General features: G+C 36.3%; 2 protein-coding genes across 3 annotated transcripts in view; both read right to left on the bottom strand.

Annotated features, from left to right (window-relative positions):
- Positions 1-37: 37 nt before the first annotated feature.
- On the bottom strand, positions 38-8360 carry LOC120337493 (uncharacterized). 2 transcript variants are annotated; one of them, XM_039405286.2, is made up of 6 exons: positions 8020-8360; positions 7157-7286; positions 6667-6880; positions 5662-5823; positions 4651-4831; positions 38-3954 (listed from the first exon to the last, which is right to left on the bottom strand). In XM_039405286.2, exons 1-6 carry the CDS (start codon positions 8204-8206, stop codon positions 3788-3790), a joined length of 1041 nt encoding a protein of 346 aa, XP_039261220.1. In that variant the 5' UTR covers positions 8207-8360; the 3' UTR covers positions 38-3787. The 2 variants fall into 2 exon arrangements, with proteins under 2 accessions (XP_039261220.1, XP_039261221.1); XM_039405287.2 differs by having other exon boundaries at positions 6667-6877.
- A 244-nt stretch (positions 8361-8604) lies between these two features.
- The window catches only part of LOC120337492 (cytoplasmic tRNA 2-thiolation protein 1-like), a 22239-nt gene continuing 8364 nt past the window's right edge, over positions 8605-22479 (bottom strand). The window contains exons 5-9 of the mRNA XM_039405285.2: positions 14268-14387; positions 13241-13290; positions 11547-11739; positions 10674-10858; positions 8605-9647 (exon numbers count right to left, since the gene is read on the bottom strand). Coding sequence (XP_039261219.2) covers positions 9429-9647; positions 10674-10858; positions 11547-11739; positions 13241-13290; positions 14268-14387 — 767 coding nt within the window. The 3' untranslated portion in view covers positions 8605-9428. The remainder of the gene's footprint in view (positions 9648-10673; positions 10859-11546; positions 11740-13240; positions 13291-14267; positions 14388-22479) is intronic.

Below are 22479 nucleotides of genomic sequence, written 5' to 3'. Positions count from 1 at the left end.
TTTTTTAGGCCTAATTAAACTAAAACCTATTTTATGCCTTAATATAAAAACAAGAAAAGCATGTATTATGACATTGGAAAAAAAAGATAAGAAGAGATACAGTATACAAGTCTGTAAAAAAGAAAAAAGACGGAAAAAAGCATTTTACACAAATGAACAGCTGACAATTTTATTTCTATTAGAATCAATTTAGGAAATGTAATCTGTGGGCGCAGTGGCCTAGTTAAATCAGGGGTGTGCACCCTTTAATACATTAGGGCCAAATACAAATAACTGAGTGAAACGCGGGTCACACCTTTATTTAATACAGGGTCTTGCTCATAGCAAAATACGTCACCTTGCGTTAGAAGGGTAAGATAGTATAACATAAAAAATGCTTGTTGTTATTATAGTACCCACTACCCATTATGAGCCAAATGGATGCCATGTTGGAAAAAAAATATCAGGAATAAACTATCCCACCTCAACATTTCCTTACACATCATATTTTGGTATGGTAGAATTATTAAATGAGTTACGGATTTGAATACTGGATAGCTTTAAGACTATCTGGTCGACAATTGCATTCCAAATTACAAAATACTTGAACAGAACAGAGGTCGGAAAATCAGATACAAATAGATGCCATGATTAAAACATAAATATGTGAAAAAAATATCCCTGTCTCAACATTTTCTTATATATACACTCTTTGCTATGTTGAAAATAATGAATTTCCCTCAGATTTGATATATTCAATTAGTTTTGAGACTATCTTAGTTAGAATTGCATTCCAGAATACAAAATACTTAAACAGAACAGAGAGTAGAAAAACAATATTTCATTGAGAATAAAACGAAAATATCGGTCAGAGACCAAAGACTTATCGATCGAAAGTTTGGTGATCCCCCAAAACAGCGCTCTTATTCCATAGTGACACCTTGTGTCCCATCACTAATTAATTAATAACTCGCTAATTATACGACATAATTCGCCCAAAATCAATGGCTTTCGGTCCGAGATATGATGAATGCACATGCAGAATCTGGAGCAGATTCAATCTCACTTTCGTGAGATATCGCGTGCATCTAACAGACATATACACAGACAGACAAATACCTATCAACATACTTACCGATTAAAATCGATAAGTAATAAGTTCATATAATGGCGAACTATTTCATAAAATGAATTGTGTTTCTTATTGTAAATTAAAAAAATGTGGACGAACAAAACCATGCTTTTTTCAAGTATTTCAGTGAAGTTCAATTAGGGAATGAAATTATAAAAAAAATAAAATTAATTAGTTCAAATTAAAAGAATCACCGATAGCTGATGTACAATGGCTCAATGAGATATTGATCCAATGCTGTAACTGAAATGAATAATATGCATTTCAACGCTTAATAATTAAACATTGCAAGCAGATGTATCCAGATATAGCATTATTATACTGCCAACTTTTAAGATCGTAAACCCTTCAATATATTAAATTTTGTCTGAGTGGAATATATTCAATGGAGGAAATTTCTAACGGGTAAAGCTTTTTAGCACTGAAACCCATGGCAATGGGTTACAGTAATAGCCAAGTTCTGTGCCTAGTTGAGGTGCCTATATATGAAAAGATTCAAGTTCAAAAAATAGAAAATGAAATTTGGCATTTATTTGTGAACATGATCGGTTCGTTGCACATCACAAAAATAGGTGATCAAAAATCTAATTCTACACCTACCATCACATCCAGAGAGTAATAATTAGTTGGGTAATGCTGAACAAAAAAATAGGGTTTTCGAAATAATAGTAGCTAGTTAGTTGTGTCCATTTGTCTGGGGCCTTGCACAGAATGAAGATAAATATCCTGGGTTTGCTGGGAAATATTAAAATATTGGCAGAACTTTCCCTCATGATTTAACATAGTACTGTTGCTGGCAATGATCTTTACCTAGTTGAGATGGATATACATGAACAGATTCAAATTCAAAACATAGAAAATGAAAGTTGTTATTTATAGTGTTATTCCGATTGGTAGATTCCAAATACCATAATGTTTACACAATTCAAGCTCAACAAAGTAAAAACACCCTGTGAAATAACCTCATTAAGCAATGAAACTAGGAAGATCGGGGAGAAAAAAAGTAAAATCGGTTTAGCGCCGAGCATTGTGGCCCCATCGAACCACTCTTTGTCCCCGGATAAGAACCGCTGGTCTAGAACCTCTTTTAGAATGAAATTCCAGTTCTCAAAAAAAAATAGTTCGATCCTCTTGCATTAATGTATGTTTTCAAGGCCCTTGTTTATAGTAGATAACACCTCTAAAAACTATCATGATTTTGCTGTGCATTGAATATGAGCTATTTATTACCATAAGTACAATATAACTTGTACATAGGAGTTTCAGATTCTATTCCATTGGATTAAGAATTTCATTATTGACAAAAAAAAATAAATGAAAATAAAAATGTAAAATATTCCATGAAATAAAACTAGAGATTGTAAGTTCTTCATATACTGAGACAAAATCTAGCATTTTTATTTGAAAATTAAAAAGTTATTTCTGAACTTCTAAGTTAACCATGAGCTGAAATTCACATCAAATTTTTACCCAAAAAAGGATTGATTGACCAAACTTTTCAGTCAGAATTTGTCTCGCTGCAAACACTATGTGCCTATCCTAAATACACTATTCAATGGTTCTCAAATAATGCGACATAACAAAATTTCCTGCAGTGGAGTGGAGGCAAAAAATTAGTTATGCGAGGGATTAGAGTCAAAGAAAGTAAAAATTTGGTATTTTGGTGCTCCCGAAGTATGCGAACCAAGATGGCGGACATCGGAACGTAACATGGGTAACAGGTTAGGGTTGGGCGATAATTTTTTTCCAATTTTCCTTATATTAGTCCTATTATCAGTTCGAAGACTAGCCAAGAGCCTCCCATAGTATTCATACCTAAAATTATGGCCTAACCCCAACCTAGTACACATATTACATTCCGATGTCCGCCATCTTGGTTCGCATACTTCGGGAGCCCCGGTATTTTTTCATCGATATAGGATTTGCAATTGCTCAATTCATGGGTTAGATATTCATTACCTACAAATAAGAGCCACAGGTTACAAATACATGATTTGTACTTTGTCAAGAGGCAAAGTTTTCTAGTTTTGGGTATGGTTTAAAAGCAATTTTACTTGTAATCGCATCAAATGTTCCATCTGACCCAATACAACACTAGTATTCGACTTCAATTTTTCCCCAAGGAGCGTAACATAAATCCCACGAATTGAAATCTTTCATTACCAGCCTTACCAATATTTGTCTATTGTCTGGTACCAAAGTTTAAGTGAAAGCATCACACAAATAACCAAATTATTGGGTGTGACTAGAGAGGCTAAATTTTCAGTTCTAAGACTGTTTTAAGCACTCCTCTCAATATTATCAAACATTTTATCAGTTTGAATGTAACACTATCATCCACCCTACAGCATCCATCAGAAGTTCGACATGAATCACCGAGGAGAGTATCCCGCAAATAGCAACCACATTATTAGGCGTGAACTATAGAGGCAAACGTTTTAATTTTGGGTCTGCTTTAAATAAAGGCAGTCCAACAAAAATTTTCATCAGTCTTCCACCAGACTAAATGTAACACTATTACCCGCTTTACAGTTTCTATCAAGGGGCATGACATGAATAGCTCTGACCAAAGTCTTCCAAAAGACTAGTCTTATCAATATTTGTCCTTCGCCAAACTTTTTACTCAAAGTGAGAGCATCCAGATGTTGATCAAATCTAAAAAACCTTCAAAAGCGATCACGGAAAGAACGCGATCGTTGGGAATGATTCTGAAGTCGCGGCCGCAGAGGCAAACTTTCTAGTTCTGCCACCGTCCCAATCTCCGACACCCATCAGTACTTTTTTGATTGAATCAGCTACTTCAGACTGAGGCGCTCTTCTATGAGGAGTGTCATGAAGAACGTCTGAGAATATAAATGAGGTTGATAATTGAATTAAGGTACTTTTAAGGCGCTCCCCTTGTGTGTGTACCAATATGGAGATAATTAATTTTGATCGCACTTAACATCAAGTTGTGTAAAGGGACTGAAACTTATGGGCAGGGGATATTCACTTGGCTAACACAAACAGTCCCAGAACTCGCAATAGAACTAAAATAAGGAAAATCGGAATAAAATTAGGACCAAACCCTAACCTGGTACATACACTACGGGAGTACCGAAGCTGGAGGATATTTGCAGATCAGGAGAGAGGAGCGCACGCAAGGAGCCAATAATGGAACGTATAATTAAGATACCGGTAAAATTTGAATTGTAACCAATATACACATGCTTAAACTATGATAATGACATAACAATTGGTGGACCAGTGAAATAGTTTGACATTTTTATTTGCGTTTTAGATGCCGCCAATTGGGTGGTCCAGAAGTATGCGCACCAAGATGGCGCACAACCTGAACATAGTATGTGTGTGTCGGTTAGGATTCAGGTTGTGCGGCATCTTGGTGCGCATACTTCTGGACCACCCCATTGGCGGCATCTAAAACGCAAATAAAAATGTCAAACTATTTCACTCAAGTTCGGTGGGCCATATTAAATCGTTACGCGAGCGTTAATTGGCCAGAGGACCATGGTTTGGGAACCACTTTTTTAAACACTTACCAATGAGGTAATTGAAGACTTTATGATCTCTGAAACTAGTTTTGGTTTTCAATCTTCGGCTTCCAAAACCACTCCAACTGAATTGTTTCGCCAACGCTTTGGTCATAACACATTTCATGAAAGTACGAACTGTCGCTCGAAGTTGGACGTTTGAGACTCGTTTGGCAACTGCATAAGTGTCCTGGAAAAGGAGGTGAATACGATTCAGAAATGGAATACTAGCTCTGTTGTTTTGAGATTACCAGAAATCATTATATTCAACTAGGACATACTATATTGGGTATTAGTTTAATGAAGGTTTCTCGACCAGCGGCATAGCCAGGGTTCATGACTGTCAACCCCCAGACTTTTGAAATGTAAAAAAAAACAATGATACGGCCAAAACTGATTCGCCTTTCATTTCACAAGAAAACTCCCCGTTCATTCTAGTTTCATTGCTTGACGAGGATTATTTCACAGGTTGTTACTTATCGATTTTAATATATAAATATTTTATCGATATTTGTCTGTCTGTCTGTTAGATGCACGCGATATCTCACGAAAGCGAGATTAAATCTGATCCAGATTTTGCATGTGCATTCATCATATGTCGGACCAGTAGCCTATTGATTTTGGATGAATTATGTCGTATAACTAGCGTGTTATTAAATAATTAGTGATAGGACACAAGGTGTCACTATGGAGTAAGAGCGCTGTTTTGGGGGATCCCTAACTTTCGATCGATAAGTCATCGGTCTCTGACCGATATTCTCGTTTTCTGTTTATTGAGCATGAATTGTTTGAACATACTAGAATTTCAGATCTACCAATTAAAACAACACTATCGATGACACGATGATAAACAAGAGGGCCATGAGTGCTAAAAGACTCCAAGAAGGTTCCACGAGTCATAAAAGGTTGAGAATCACTGAACCAAAAATTTAAAATTGATTGGTCCCTTAGTTGAGGGAAAAGCCAAACTATACAATCAGAAATCTTAGGCAAGTTCTGTTAAATCTATAGTTAGATTACCTGCGCATCTAACCATTCATCCAGTTCTTCCATTGTGTTAGCAGGAGACCTTACAGTATGACAATGTCGTTCATGTTTCTCATTTCTGTCGTACTTTGGACTGTAAGATGGCGTTATCAATGGACTGCGATTACCGCTGTTGAAGGAAGTTGTCGAAGAATCCTGGATTTGAAATTGAATTGAAACTTTGTGAACTTTTATTAAGAATAAAAAGAGAAGGTTAATATAAGAATAGATGAAACTATATTATTCGCATAGGAATTTCAAGGGCGTACCAGGTTAGGGTTAGGCCATAATTTTATGCCGATTTTCTATATTTAAGTTCTATTACAAGTTTGGGGACTGTTTGTCTTAGCCAAATGAATATACTCCCTCCCTGTCCATAAGTTTCAGTCCCTTCACACAACTTGATGTAAAGTAGGCGAACAAAATTAGTTACCGTACCTTTACCTCCATATTGGTATACACACTTCTGGAGCGCAATTTGAGCACAGTTAGACCTAACTGTAAGAAAATCGCAGGTCAAAATCTTGGATAGAAATCCCATAGTCAAGGCCTCACACAGGTTTAGTTAATTAGGCTGTCAATGCAGACTGGAAAGATTCTGGTTATTACAAAATGAGTAGCTCATACATGACTTCGAATATCACTGACTCCTTATGCAGGGTCTTATTTGGAGCAGAAAGCGTGAATAAGAGTGATATAAAAAATGAGCGCTCCAGCAATGTGTGTGCCAACATGGAGGTAACTATTTTTGTTTGTCTAATTTACACCAAGTTGTGTAAAGGGACGAAAGCCTATAGGCAAGGGGTATGGTATATTCACTTGGCTAACACAGACAGTCCCTGAACTCGTAATAGAACTAAAATAAGAAAATTGGAATAAAATTATGGCCTAACCCGAACCAGGTACACATACTACGGGAGTAGGCCTACCAAAAAACGAGTACTTCAATACTCCTCATTACCTGCTTTTTTATGAATAAAGAAACAAAAATACACTTACATTTAAAATTGGTTTTAATTTATCTTCAATGTCTTTGAGTCGACCCGATAAATTTTTATTAATTAGAGAAATTGATTGTTCGAGTCGTTTCAAGGTTGCTTTGAGTTCAGAATCTGACGGAGCTTTTCGTTTACGAGGATTGTGTGAAAGCAATGCCCTGCTGGTCGTTGATGCCGTGTCTTTCTCAGTCTCCATCAAAGATCGGTCTGCACTGCTGAAAATAAAATTAATAATAAAGGTTTCATTGAAGTAATATACAGGATGTTCATAAAGAAAATTTTTCTATGAAGTAGGTTCTCAATATATCTTACCAAGTTTGTTGTTTTTAATCAGTAATTGTTCAAGTATTTTTACTTCATTTATTAATACATCTGTGAGGGCAAAAACAACATAAAGTTTAGAAGTATCAAAGAATAGAGAGTTCTAAAATGGGCAAACAGAAGAATTTAACGAAAAAGGTTGGGGAACACCAATATAATCTATTGCGTACCTAACATTCTGTGGAGTTGGTACAGGTGGGATTGGAATGTCTTTGTTTTCTGGATACGTCTGTACTTTAGTATGAGATCCCCATGATTGTTGTGTGCTGTAAGCTCTTCTGGAACAAGTCTCATATTCGTCTGAAAAATGGAGGCAATAATTGAGTACAATGCTAAATATTAATTATTACCCCACAATATTGCATGTATAATATTAATCTGTAAATTTGCAAATAGGGTAAAAACGGATTACTCTCTTTTGATAGCAATGTCCAAATAAATTACAATGCATTCATATTATGTTTGGGAGAATGTCATTGTTAGATCTTATGAGAAAATATGGTCACTAGATCAGGGGTGCACAACTCAAATGAGGATACGTGCCAATTTTTTAAAATATTCTTGTCGGGTGCCACGCACAATTGTGGTATTGTAAATTAACTCCCGTAAAAGAAACAAACTGCAATAACAATACATATTGAATATCTTTTTATTGAAACAATTTAATGTCCTGAAAAAAAAACTGCTGGTTAACAGTTTGGTGCCACGTTTGAGCGTATGGCGTGCCAAATTCGGCATGCGTGCCTCGTGTTGTGCACCCCTGCACTAGATCATAAACTTGTTTTTTTGTTGTTTTGGTCAGGTGACAATATTATTACCCATAACGACTTTCTCATATTTCCATGTGGAATGGATTTCAAATGGCTGAGGTCGATTAAAAAACATATTCCATCTGAACCATCGAAAATTAATCCCATTTTTCAGCAAGCATTGGTCAGGAGTATGCAGCTGTTAGGTCACTAGGCCATTACTGTGCATTTTTTATGAAAAATAGACACTTTCACAATGTACAATATTTACAATCATGTCTTACCATCTCCGCCTAGAATATCAATCTCCCAAACTCCCCATTCAGATTTGGGTTTCGTTCCAATTTTCACCATTTCTTCAATGTTGCCAGATTGAGGCCATCTACAATGGGCTTCACCAACCAGCCATGATTCGTGGACCACGACAATTCGCCCATCAACTTGGAATCGAACGCAAATATAATGTGGCATGCTAATCGGCTCCAGTTTGTATCATGTAATAAGCGATACAAGGTAAAAGATAAAATTTAATCTAGAATTCTAGAAAAAAAGATTTGGCGATTAATTACACGAACTTCGAATCAGCATGTAAAACGAAAATTGGTTTTGTCAAAGGAAAAGTCCTCAAGAATGGTTTAATACTATATGGATCAGAGCTGCAGAACGAGGTTTTGGATTTATTTTACCCTGGAAAAAGTCAAATTTTCAAACTTCCAGACCGGAAACTCAGAAATTAAAATTATGACTTTGCCAGACGGTGGTAGTCAGGATTTTAGAGTTTTCATGGTGATGTATGAAATCAGAAATTACTCGAAAAAAATGAAAAAGCAATAAATTTACAAGGCCAGCATAAACAAGAAGGTTTGTTATTGAAATTTAATTTCCATGTGGTTTGGAGCTGAAGTCTGAGTTTAAATTTTCACAATTTGGATGAAAAATCAACCTGGAATCGATTGTAAATTTTCCCTGTTTTACACAGGCCTGGATGTGTAGGCATTATAGTACAACTTGGGGGAGGTAGAGAGCAATAAAACAGAATGGCAAAACATTCAAATCTAGAAGCAAAAGAAGCAGAACCATTTTACAATCAGGATTTTAGAAATCTGTCAAAAAATGAGTATACAGAAATCACTTTAATATACTTGAAATATAAAACAGGATGAAAAATTAGAATACCAGTAATTTGAAAACAAGAAAAGTTTTCAGCCATTGCACTGTTACAACTCATTTACTTTCAGCAAACCCCCTATATCGAAAAATATTCATGACAAACGTTTTTCCCACTAACTCAAGTCTCAGTAGCACTCAGTTTTTCAGTGGGTGCCCACAACTGCACTCAAAGATGAGACTTTTCTTATGTGCGAAAGCAGCGGACTTGATTTAACAATGGATAATATGCCAATGACTCCTGATTAAAGTTTGGAACACATGGCCTTCATGCTGTCAGGATAGCTGCATTTAACCCAAATCCATTTTAACCACAAATCATAAAAATTTGTATTCTAGCATTCATAAACCTAATCTTGGTTTGGGTACAAAGATAATGTGTCGGAAAAAACAGTTTTAAGTCAATTTCAATCCACACATTGGGAGGGACAGGATTTTTTCCAGTTAGGCCACCCAATTTGTCACACCCAGCGTGGGTAAATGACTTCACCCAAATATTCCTTCTTTCACCACAAAAAAAAAATATTTAAAAGTCCAAATTATTCAAATCTATTTTTTCATCAGATTTTTCACAGTCTTTCTCTTTAGAACAACAACCCTCGGCCTTCCCACAAGTCCCTGTTTCATTCAGAGATGATTCTGATTCCTTGGCATTAGGGGAACAATAATTTTCTGGTTGAGGAGTTTTCGTACTGCTATCTATATCGGCAATGGCTTTAGACTCCTCCATCTTGTTTTGTTTGAGCTGAAGAAAAGAATAAAAAAATTTAGCTATGAGCTTTCATTCAAGGGTTTCCACCGACAAAATGCTTTAAACACAAAAATGAATCCAAATTTTTAAATGTAACTGTTGTTCATCAATGCCCTCTCGTCCTTCTAATGTGAGGGAGGCCGGTGGTATTTTCGAACTCAGCAAATTTTCAATAACAGTGATTGAAGACAATGAATGAATTTCATATGATGAGTAGGCCTATTCATTTCACCCTTTGCTTAAACTTAAAAAAAGTGCTATGAGCTTTGGTTCAATAGTTCTCACAGAAGGTATGGAAAGTCTCATAATAGACATAGGGAGAGATGTCTAAAAAAGGTTGGGAAACACTTAACTAAAATAATCGAGAACATCTAAATAAAATAATCAATGCCAGTTCCCCCCTCTGCGTAAGGGACGAGGGAGGCCATTCAATTAAATCCTCAACACAAAAAAGAATCAACATTTTTAAATGTAATTGTTATTCGGGAATGCCAGCTGGGAGGCGCGAGGATGGGAAATACAGAACTAAACTATTCAAGAATATCTAAAAATTAAAGTAATCAATGACCGCTCCCCCTCCCTGCGTGAGGAAGGCAGGGGTATTTCCAATTTTGGCGAAATTTCAACAAAATGCTTTAAACACAAAAATGAATCCAAATTTTTAAATGTAATTGTTAAACATCAATGCCTGCTCGTCCTTCATGCGAAAGGAACCAAGTTTTTTTTTCAAGCTCAGCAAAAAGCGAAATTCCAATAACAACGATCAAAGAAAATAAGGTACTCTTGTAGTATATGAACCAAGATGGCGGACACCAGAACTAAGTATGTGTACCAGGTTAGGGTTAGGCCATGATTTCAGGTACAAATACTACAGGAGTCACTTGACTAGTCCCCGAACTCATATTAGAACTAAAATAAGAAAAATTGGAATAATAATATGTCCCAAGCCTAACCTGGTGCACATACTATGTTCCGGTGTCCGCCATATTAAAATAAAATAAAACCGAAAATAAATCTTACCCTTTGCTTGACCTTGCTAGTTTTTCCGATCCCAAGTTTTGGCAAACCTTTGTTCAGGCCTTCCAGTAGAACACATGCTTTACACACAGCATTAGATGAGATGTATCCACATCGCTCACATTTTGTTTGTGTTGGGAGTTTAACTCCTTCGCGAACTGACATGGACTCTCCTGAATGTATCACATCTGTAAAACAAAAGGCCAGATCTTATCTATAAATCATTGTCCATATCAGGGCTTCATAAACTGGAGGTCGCTACCCTAGAGGGGGTGCGCAACGAATTTTAGGGGCCGCAAAAAATCCATAGGATCGAAGAAGCTGTGCGCGTGTATAACAATGCCGACTTTTATGACCCGTATTCGGATGACCCAAAAAGTGGCTCGCTTTCTCATAACAGGGGGTCGCGAAAAAATTTGATATATTGGAAGGGGTCGTGACCCAAAAAGTTTGGAAAGCCCTGGTATACATATCGGAATAAAAAGAGCATTCATAAAATCACCCCGCTCAGAACAAGAGAGGTCATATGAAAGATGCAAAAATGCCACATAAAACCAAAGTGATTCGAGTGTCTTGCTGCACACTAACACGAATATATTTCAGTAACGCTTTGTCTGATCACGGTCAGACTTCTTCAAGCAAACCTTGGTCAGACGAAACGTTACAGAAATATATTTGTGTTAGTGTGCAGCAAGACTCTTGAATCACTCAGGATAATTATCTTTACTCTTGCTACAGCATCCTTGCAGTATATGCATGCAAATCCACCCGCACAAACAAGGCGTTTCTTCAAGGAGCAGTGTTTTTGCTACAAAAATTATTTGAAACATTACACTTTCTGGCAACTACATTTTAGCCAAGCCCGGACATTCTTACCTATAATAGCTCTTGGTCTAATTGCTTCCAAATCCTTGAGATACGTTCTTGCATGCCCTCGATAAGCGTTTGGTGAGTAGATGCATTCAGTAGAAAAATAATCAAGTTTTTTAAAGTATGCATAAGCTACAATCTCCTTCTCATAGGTGTATTTGAAAGGCTTGACTCTTGGGATGCCACTTGGATCATCAGCCTAAAAAAAAAAAATAATTGTTTGAATTTTACTATACAGACCCTCTAATCCAGGGGTTCTCAACCTGGGGTTTGCGAACTCCCAGGGGTTCACGAGAAGATTTCCAGGGGTACTTGGACGGCAGTCGAGTTTTTGTGTGTTGCTGTTTTTTAATATCCTTTATTACTATCAGAGGAAAATGCATGCCCATGAAAACTAGATGCCAATTGGAACTTGGATTTTCCCTGATGTTACGTTGTTGTTATTGTGACGCAACAATGTGAAATTCATGGCTTTGCAGGCAAACTTTGAAATCTAATAAGACAGCGTGCTGCGAGCATTGGAGAAAGTGATTATGCTTATTGAAACTTGGGAGAGATTTCAAGAATTCATAATAATAACACAAAGATTAATAATAATATCAACACAAAGATTTAATTTAGTTACATCTGGTCAATAAATTGTTGTTTCAACAAATCAATAGTCAATATATCACAACTTTGTTCGGTGTCTGATTACCGGGGGTTCGCGTTGATTGTTTCGTGATTCGGGGGGGTACTTGACAGAAAAAAGGTTGAGAACCCCTGCAGTCTAATCTAATGAAATGGACTTAATTTTATAATCATGAGTTTTATTATTTGTATTAAACAGTCATTGATGATATCCAGACAGAAACAGATAAGGAGCTTGTGACTTGCGAGTTATTATTTTATATGACTCTTATCGTCTTTCACACTGAACGAAGCTCTTTGCAAGTGGCGACTGCTTGAGCATTGTAACAGGCATATGGCCCAAGGGCATAGCAAGTAGGGGGTGGGCGACCACTTCATGGCAGCTCCTGCCACAAACAACCTGCGGCAGCTCTTGCCATGGTTTTATAGCGCTATTCAATATTCAGTAATCAGTATTAACGGTATATTCACAAATGAATGTACCAGATTTTAATTGATCATGCGGAATTATATCTACTTAAACCCTAACCCTAACCCCAAATCCATCAAAACTGTATCCATAAGAAATACGTTCCAACTTACCCAATATTTGCCACCATAGGGTAAAGCCCTGTCTTTACGGCCCACCTGCCGCGGTTACGGCAGCAAAATTTTACCTGCCATTGGTTTTCAATATGCTGCTTTCAATTTGGTTTTTGCCATAGGTTAGTGATCATGGTATGGAATACCGCCATGGTTTCGCGGCAGCTGCAGACGCCACAGAATACTTAAAACTGCACTTGCTCCGGACTCCGGTCAGACCTGCAAGCTGTTACGGTTTAACTTGGGATTTAGAAATGTAACCCCCCCCCACCCCCCCCTTTGGAAATTTCTGGCCCCCTGATATGGTCCAATAGAATTTCTTATTGGATTCTTACTTTCAGTGACCTAGTTGAAGCAACACTGAAAATTTAAACGTCTCTCTGACTCTGCAATCAAAGCAATTCTGAGTCTTCACACAAGAGAAGGTTTAAAACTGGATCATTCCTAAACTAGATTGCATCATGTTAGGTAGGAGTAATAAAACTCACTGTTTTTATCGCAGTGCATCTCCTCAATCGAGCGATGTCTCCTCGAAGAACTGTATGAAAAATAGAAGATTTAAAAATCAAGTCATCAAAATAATCAGATTCCTTGAAAATACCATTCATGGAAATCCACATCTATTTTGTTGTGGAAGGATCAGGATATTTAGGACTCCAGGTCACAACATTCTGCCAATGTCCTTGCCTGTTCCAGCATTCCAGGAGTTGCCTACCAGTTACCTCCCACAGGGTGCAATTAAACTGAGTAGGCAATTATTCAAAAAATAGTAGGTCCATATAGACCCTGCTTGTATAGACCCTTATTAGGAGTGAAAGCATCATTAAAATTGAGTACGCAATGTTGAGCTTACAAAAGCTTCTTTCGTCTCACTGGCTGCTTGTATGAAGCAGGGATGGACAAGATTTTTGGACCAAGAGCCGAAAGTTTTGCCCACCTAGTCTGGTGACCCATGTGAGCGCGGCGTAAAAAGTTACATTTTATGAACAATATTTACAGTGGTACAAAAGTGGAAAACAAAATCCCGAACAAAGCTCCGTGCGAGCAGCGACTGCTTGAAAATATGGCAGAATATTTGCTCCAAATATGGCAGAATAATTGCCAATACGTTTGAGAACGCCGCCCAGCGCATGTCTATGTTATCTAAGAGAGTTACCAGACAGGCGTTGTGACAAAACTAGGAGATTCTGGAAGATATTTTGTGGCATCACAAAGCGATAGAGTCGCGGAGCAATAGAATAAAGCTTTTCGTCCGTTTGTCAAGCCTCATGCCAAGACTACCGGTAAATCTAATCGCAATCTCAAAAATTCCTTGAGCTATTTTTTAGCTAAAACATCAAAAATTGGTTTTAGTTTGGTTGTGGCAGCATCAGGCGGGCCAGATTGAAATACCCAACGGGCTGGATTTCACCCACGGGCTGTAATTTGCCCATGCCAGGTTTAAAGCCTTGTTCAAAGAAAAGGCACCAAAGAAAAATACACTACTAAATATGGTGAAAGAAATGACAAACCTACCATTCATAATTACAGTTTCTGCAATGTCATCAGCATTATGTCCAGTCGCTATTTTATCAACTTTCAGTATCATTGCACCTCGGTCGAGAGCTTGTCGGCGAAACACTCCGCAAAATGTGCCTGAGATGAATCAACGGCATTTTTTGTTTTGTTTTAAAGTTGAACAATGAAATGTTAAGTATACAATAATATAAACATAAAACTAAATTTAGAAATAAATGCATCGAGTTAGAACATAGATAAAATATCAGAAAATTTTTTAAGTGAAATTGCTCAAAGCAAGGCTCTGCGCACTAGCTCAGACTATGAGGAGAATGCTATCTGAGTTACGAATGGCCACTAAGTGATGAAAGCTACACTCATTCGGGATAAGAGGGGATTGATTTCTAAGAGATGTTACAGGCAACTACTTGAGTGGCAAGAGACACACATAAGCCACACATTAGGAAAAGGTTACTTTTTGAGAAAGTTACAGGAAACTGCTGAGGTTACAAAAACCACGCTCACACAGAGTGTGAGAGGAAGTTAATTTCCGAGAAGATTTACAGGCGACAACTGAAATGAGAGCCACAGTTACTCGAAGTAAGAGAAGATTACTCTTTCAGAAAGTTAGGGCAGTATTATGCTCCCTAAATAGCCACAGACGCAGGACTTGAATAAGTCCGAATCAATAAGATCTGCAATTCTTGATCGTTTATAATCCATAAAATCATACTATTCCTCCAACTTATCTCAACTAATGTGAAAAGTATGAATACACCAAACTCCTAATCTAATGTTCAAGAGTAAATTTCTTGAAAAAAAATCACTAATAGTCGAGTTGGTGGACGAATCCGAATCAAACTGCGGCAAGTTTGGCCCTATGGACCCATTTAGTACTACATTGACGATTTCATTACTCGAAAATTTTCTAAAATGTTAAGTTTGATTGCACAGTTAAAAGTTTAATCTGAATGAGCATATTCTAATTTATTTCTGAATATGCTGCTGACAAAAGAGGAACTAATATTAAACATCAATTCCTACTTATTAACCTAGAAATTATGTGAGGTATAAGCCATGCTAGTGCTTAACATAGTTCATGAATGTCCGCTGACAAAAAATCCAAACTTTTCTGAACAATATTCCACAATAATATTATGTTAGACAAACTGCTATACAGTTATGACAAATAAAATACTGCAAAAGACTTCTTCATCTCAACAATATCCTAATTATGCTCGAATACGAAAAAAACTATTATTTATTCGCAAACTAGGTTAGACATGACCAGTTATGAAAACAGCCTCAATACATGAATAAATAAGTTTTAAAACAAGGTTACTCTATTTCAAAAACAGCTCAGCAAATAAAAATTATTTTATGGCAAAAAATACACCCAAATTGAAATCAAGTGCAAAAATCATAGTATAATTTCTGATTTTTTTTCTGTAATTAATATTAATCGCATCTCTTAAACTAAAATCATCAGTTTCATCACAAAAACAATAATATGCTACCATTAAACCATACTTGATGTACGCTAAATTCAGCTGACGAGGGCCACTTGAAAAAATAATCAATTTTATAAAACACCTCGAATCATGGCTGAATTATAAATACAGTTATAAAACTATGATTAAACCATACTAGATATATGCTAAATCTAATAGTCAGTTTGCAGCAAATTAACAAAGTTTATAAAAAGATCTCGAATCAGCTAATAGCTAAATTACAGTATAAATACAATTATAAAACTATATTTAACCATACTAGATCTATGCTAATTGAAATAGTCAGCTGAAAACTGCTCAAAAAATAACAGAACATTTATAAAAGACCTCCAATCATGGCAGAATTATAAAATATGATGAAACGGCTTGCAAAAATAACCCAATTTAATAATCCAATCATGGCTAAATTATGAATAAAATTTAAATCTACAATGCCACCACACTCGATATATACCAAATCAATTACTAAGCAGATACCGACGACATTAAAAAATAACAAAAGCGACGCGCAATAGGCCGATCAAATTAATCATTCTCAAACCGAGTCAGACACGTATGGTTTATTGATAACGAAGCTAACACTTCAGACACGGCACACACACAAACAAGCTCACGCTTCATGTAATGCCTGGCATGTATGGTGAGTAACTTAAGCGCCGCACACACACTAAAAGACCATGCTAGAAAAATAGTTGAGTCACTAATGTAGATACGTTCGGGCCGAAATAAAATGTCTGTGATAAAAGTGACAGGTTAAATCCACGCATGGACTAATTTAAAAAGAATAGAAATATAATAATAAGACGTATATAACTATATGTATTATATATAACTATATAATTCCAAGCATATAATGTATATACAGTGTGTCGAAAAAAATTCGCCCGATTTTAGAGTAGTAACAATTGTAAGTTTAAATAAGCATTATTGTATGATAAATGAAAACTACAAGGACAATAAGAACTATTATTAAACAAAGACAAAAGCAATTTTCGATTGATATCACTACAAAATCATGCGAACCTTTTTGGACACCATGTATACTTCATGTTTGTGAAGCATGCATGGAATCAAGCCTAACTTCTTTCTATGTATAATAAAAATGCATTGCATCCATGGCTGGACAAAAACCAATCTCTCCATTTCCCCATCAAATTGCATTGTTTTTCTGAATAATAGAAGCAAATACGAAATGTTGGGCCGCTTCAGAAGTATGTGTACCAATATGGAGGTAACTAATTTTATTCGCCTATTTTTAAGTTGTGTAAAGGGCCTGAAACCTGTGGGCTAACACAGACATTCCTCGAACTCGGTCTTGTAATAGAACTAAAATAAGGAAAATCTGAATAAAATTATGGCCTAATCCAAACAGGCATAAGCATATGATGACTCAACATGACAAAGTCTTTTCATGTCTAGTCACATGTCTTCACAACAGCACAATGAATCTATCAAGCATGTTCAGCAATACCAAACATTTTTAATGCATTGGAAATAAACATTAAACTGAATTTGAGATATTACTGATGATGGCCGAATGAAAGATATGCAAGATATCGAATGATTTCAAATACTTCCTTCCTCGAAACTTTCCAGTCGAAGATCCTAAACACATCCTAAATCACTTTAAACTGAGCAATGTATGTGATACATATTTCGAATCCTTCACCCGATCTAAATTAAGTTAATTAAGCTTAATATAGTAATTAGCATAAATCAATGCACATTTATAAAGATTTGAGAATTCAAGCAAAACCCCATTATTCATATTCCCAATATATTAATGACACAAATAAGATAATCTGACATAACTTGAAAACAAGGAAAAAAATGAAAGCTTATCACAAACAAAAATTGAGATTTTATAAACACTAATATTTCCATCAAATCATACCACATCATAACCACTTAAAACTGAGAAAGTGAAAATAGGAATATAGCTTTCAAATTCATCCTATATACATCTACCAAAATCAGCTTTCTGTATATTATTAATATAAAATCCTTCTCCTAGAGTCCAATGGCCAAAAATATGAGAACTCTGTATACTTGAACAAAACAAATCAAGACAAAACCTATTCATTTCTGATAACATAAATTGTGTACAACTTCAGTGAAGGCCCATAAAACTCCATTACAGTTATTCCTAACACAAAATCAAAACTTAAATTATCCAAGCTAAAAGTTACTTGGCCACATATGGCAATTAATTTTTTGATTTCCCTTCAGGCACAGACGGTCAATTACGGGAGAGAGATAATTTGCCTTTTTCTTATCCATTGTCACCCAAGCGTGAGCCAATCATGACAATCCTAAACAATCCTAAACAATAAGTCTCGAGCTTGACTGGCAAGCGTTGCCAAATATGGACAAAAGAGAAAAGCCACATCTAGCGTGAACCAATCATAATTCAGAACTGGCAGTCGCGGATGACTCAATCAATCAATACTTCTATAGCAGACGAAAATAACATGCTCTGCCAATTATGGCGGCATATATTTTTGTGTGCATACATTTAAGCTTAGACAGAAATGTAGATTAGTTGGCGTTAGGATTAATCATGAGTAATTACATTCTCATTGGAGATGAATATTGGATGAATTCTTAAAAGCGTCGCGAAATACAAACATAAAACTAAACATATCCACGCAAATTTCCATACATATTAGCAACAAATACAAGAAATTATATCTTTATTGAATATAAATTTCTATACACCGTCGCGAAATATATTAATCTTACTTCGTCTCACCCTTACAATTATATTCCAAACTGCAAAAATAACTGACAACAAATACGAGTAATTATAACGTTTATGAATATAACGTTTATCCGATGAATTTCTACACATCGCGGAATATTGTGAACTGAAACTTAATAAATACATAACAAACTGTCATGCTAACCACATCAACATGTCTGTGCCATACATCTTAACAACATATCAAGTGATAATATTATTATTGAAGAATAAAAAATAAATTCAAAATTATTGGATAATTTTCAACGAAGAACGCGAAAAATACGAAAATCTAACTACCAAAACTGCCTCGCTTATATTTCAAACAATAAAACTGAACATATCTACACGCATGTGCCATACATCATAATAATAATGCCAATATCGCGGAAAATTACCGTAAACCAGCTGCAGGATGAATAGTGAATAGTGATGAATGATGAATAGTGACTCAACGTCGGCCAGAAGTGAGAGAATGATAAATATAAAAGAAGATATAACAAAGGAGATCATGCTCGGCCTGGAGTGGGAAGGCGCACGATTAATAATAAAGAGATAGAAAGACGAGCGACCATGCTCGACCAAATATGAGAGAATTAATAACAAAGCGAAATAATAAAAAAGAAAAAGGCAACTCACACTCGATCAAGCATAAAATATTGATCGAACCAAGCGGCAAACAATAACGCGCCAACAATGTTGGTTCTAATACTGACGGTTGTAAAAACATGCTTTTCAACTGTATTATTATCAAGCCAGAATCGCATAATACATTGTAATCTCTGTATTGAGTATGATTTCAACCAGGTATAATGATGATGATACACAAAGCACAATCCGTCTTTGCGAAACAGTGCTGTATTTGCCGAAACTCGAATTTTCTATACAGAAAACTTTATCAGAGCATGATATGCTAAAGACACTGCCACTGACTGACATACACATGGTAAAATACATCGTTAATGCCAACTTCGCTCAATATAACTCTAACGTTAGGATTGTGCCATACAAGTTAGCTACATAAATGGTTACAAGGTTGATGACCGATAATTGAGCGCCGTATATAAACTGAAAACATATAACTAAGTAAGCAATAGCGAATCTTTTTTACAAAGCTACTAATGCAAAAATATGAGATTTGATAAAAAAACACCCCGCGACGTTTTTTTAAATATCAAATAATCCAGTTGGAGTTAGGAAAGATTTAAGAATTTGAATTTTTAGCGCAATTCGCATTCCTAACCAGATATAATGTTCTTTATATCGCTGGTGGGGAGTGTTTTTTTAGTGCGGGATTTAGGGCGATTTGTACAAAAAAATCGGCAATCGCTTATCGAAATTCCTTTATTGACCTATTACTAATTTAAAGGGCATTTAACCATGTTTATCGTAGGGTAAGTTTGAATATGGGATATTAGCGGGAGATCCAGACGTATGTGTACCAATACGGAGGTAACTAAATTTGTTGGTTCCATTACATTTGAACCCACGTACATTTGAACCCATGACAATTGCACCTGTATGCTATTGCACCTATGGAATTTTTTTTGTTTCACGGATAGTTAAACCCATACTAACCCTAACCAATGGGTTTTAGCACCCGCATATAGATTGAACCCGTGGATATACGCATGGGTTCAAATGTACGGTCACCAAATTTGTTAGCCATTTTACATCAAGTTGTGTAAACTGTAAAGGGACTGAAATTTATGAGCAGGGGGCATATTCACTTGGTTGACACAGACAATCCCCGAACTCGTAAAAAAAACTAAAGAAGGAAAATCGGAATAAAATTGTGGCCTGACCCTAGCCTGGTACACACACTAAGGGAGTAGTACCCAATAACGTAACGTAGACAGAATATAAATTTAAACACATCAGCATTAATGGCGGACATAGCGCGGTAACTGACTTTTTCTAACATAAGATGAATAATATAATCAAAAAAATGCATATCATATTAGTGATGATAAAATAATAGAGTGATAACAAAGTTCCACATCAAAAATTAGTGCAATGCTAAGTAAGCGCGATATATTTCTTCGAGGCAATCCATAGTTTTCGCCACAGATTAACCAACCGCTTTTGTCTACGCACAGAGTGACTTGCAACAAGGAAATATCCGAATCTGACATGCTAATAATACGATACTAATTGAACAACACAATGCAGCTATTAATAACGCTAAGCTGTCAAAAACTCGTAGATTTTACCTCATTTCACGATGAAACATGGCATTAGAATATCTCAACTTTCCGTTTAAAAATATATACACATGTATATGGTATGAGAATATAGATAACTTCTTCTAATTCATATAAGTTGCGATAATTGAAACGAGGTTACATTCGTATTATCATGACATTATAGCGCGAATCCTATATAGCACAAACAGTCGAACACTGCCGACTGGAAAAATTAGGCCTATATTTTACTCTCACCATATACGCCAGACATGAGAGAAAGATGAGCGATTAGTTAATTATATCAAAGAAACAAGTAGAAAACGAGCGCGACTCGATCGGGCCAAAACTGCGTGAAGGATAAAAAGAGAAATTAAAATTATATTCGGCCAATAAAGGTGGGAAGGAACCAAGCAATATAAAGAAGAGTGAAAGAGATACAGAGAGCGAGAAAACGAGAGAAGAAACTTATGCGCGATCGAGCATAAAATATTGATGATTTGTTTATCCACTGGCGTCGAGTCACGTATGCAAGCCTGTTCTTTGTCGCCTAACATGGCGCTATTGCAATGTCTAATATCACTAAAACAAGACAAATTCCCCTCGATTTTTTAGTTATTAGGACTGTTCATATGCTCTCATCAGACAAAGCCCAGTGTTCAACAGGTAGAAAGGCACATCTATAATCATGGATAAGCTTGAAAAGCTGAATATCGAAGAGGGTTTCACTGCAATATTATGTATAAGAGGGGTAGTGGATATCTGCAGCTGACAACATTTGAATTTGCCGGGGGAACCGATTTATTTATTTGCCATATTGTGGAAGACGAACGAGATCAGACGAACATTTGCTACCAAAATAGGCTGCTACGCTTGGCTATGTCTTCACGGTACACTATTATTCGCTTTGGTAGATAAAAGTCGTCGGGATATCACCGACCTATGCGCGGACTGTCCGTCTGAGAGAGCTGAAAGCGAGCAAAACCTCAATGAATATCTGGCTGGCATTCCATGCTTGACATGTACTTTTAAACGGACGAAAACCTCGCCATTGATTAAGTCAACTTAACTTTCCTTTCTACCGGGATAAATATGAAAACCCTATGTCCGAAATATGCATTAAAACCTTGGTTAGGGCCTCAATATGAATCAAGCATGATTACAATGGCGATTCGGCGTAATTATTCGAAAGTTTTCGAAATACCTAATCAACAATCTAACGTTCATTACTGGCCAAACAGATTAACAGACACTAAAACAATTACTAACACAAAAAAATCCTGACATCGATTATAACCTGCTATGATATCGGTCATGTTATTAGCTTGCTTCGCGGAAAGGCGATGGAAAATTACAGCGCACGGACGGCCCAACGCAGACGATATGAATGAGGTCATAAATTAGTCATGAAACCACAGTCGACCAAATATAATAAAAGAGAAAAGCGGATCGAGAAAAAGGGAGGTCGCGGATCAAGATCGGCCAAGAGTGAGAAATATCCTCCGATGAAGATAATAAAAGAAACAGAAAATTATTGTTCGCTAACGATCGCCTGCCAAGAGTGGGAGAGATATGAGACATCTCGTAATATAGAGAAAAGTAAATTATGCTACGCCAAGCATATATATTATATGGATCAATATCTCGCTTTAGCTCTCAGGAATTCCGCGGCGGCCATCTTTGTTAAACCAACAAATAGAACGATGCTGAAATATCGACCTAATTCACGGAGATATTGTTTATTCGCCGTTATTTAAGATCGCACGAAAATCTCTTTCATGCGCGCAAACTTGTTC

This window comes from Styela clava, chromosome 10 (genome assembly GCF_964204865.1).
Source record: "Styela clava chromosome 10, kaStyClav1.hap1.2, whole genome shotgun sequence".
Taxonomy (NCBI): domain Eukaryota; kingdom Metazoa; phylum Chordata; class Ascidiacea; order Stolidobranchia; family Styelidae; genus Styela; species Styela clava.
This window is presented reverse-complemented; position numbering and strand designations above follow the sequence as displayed.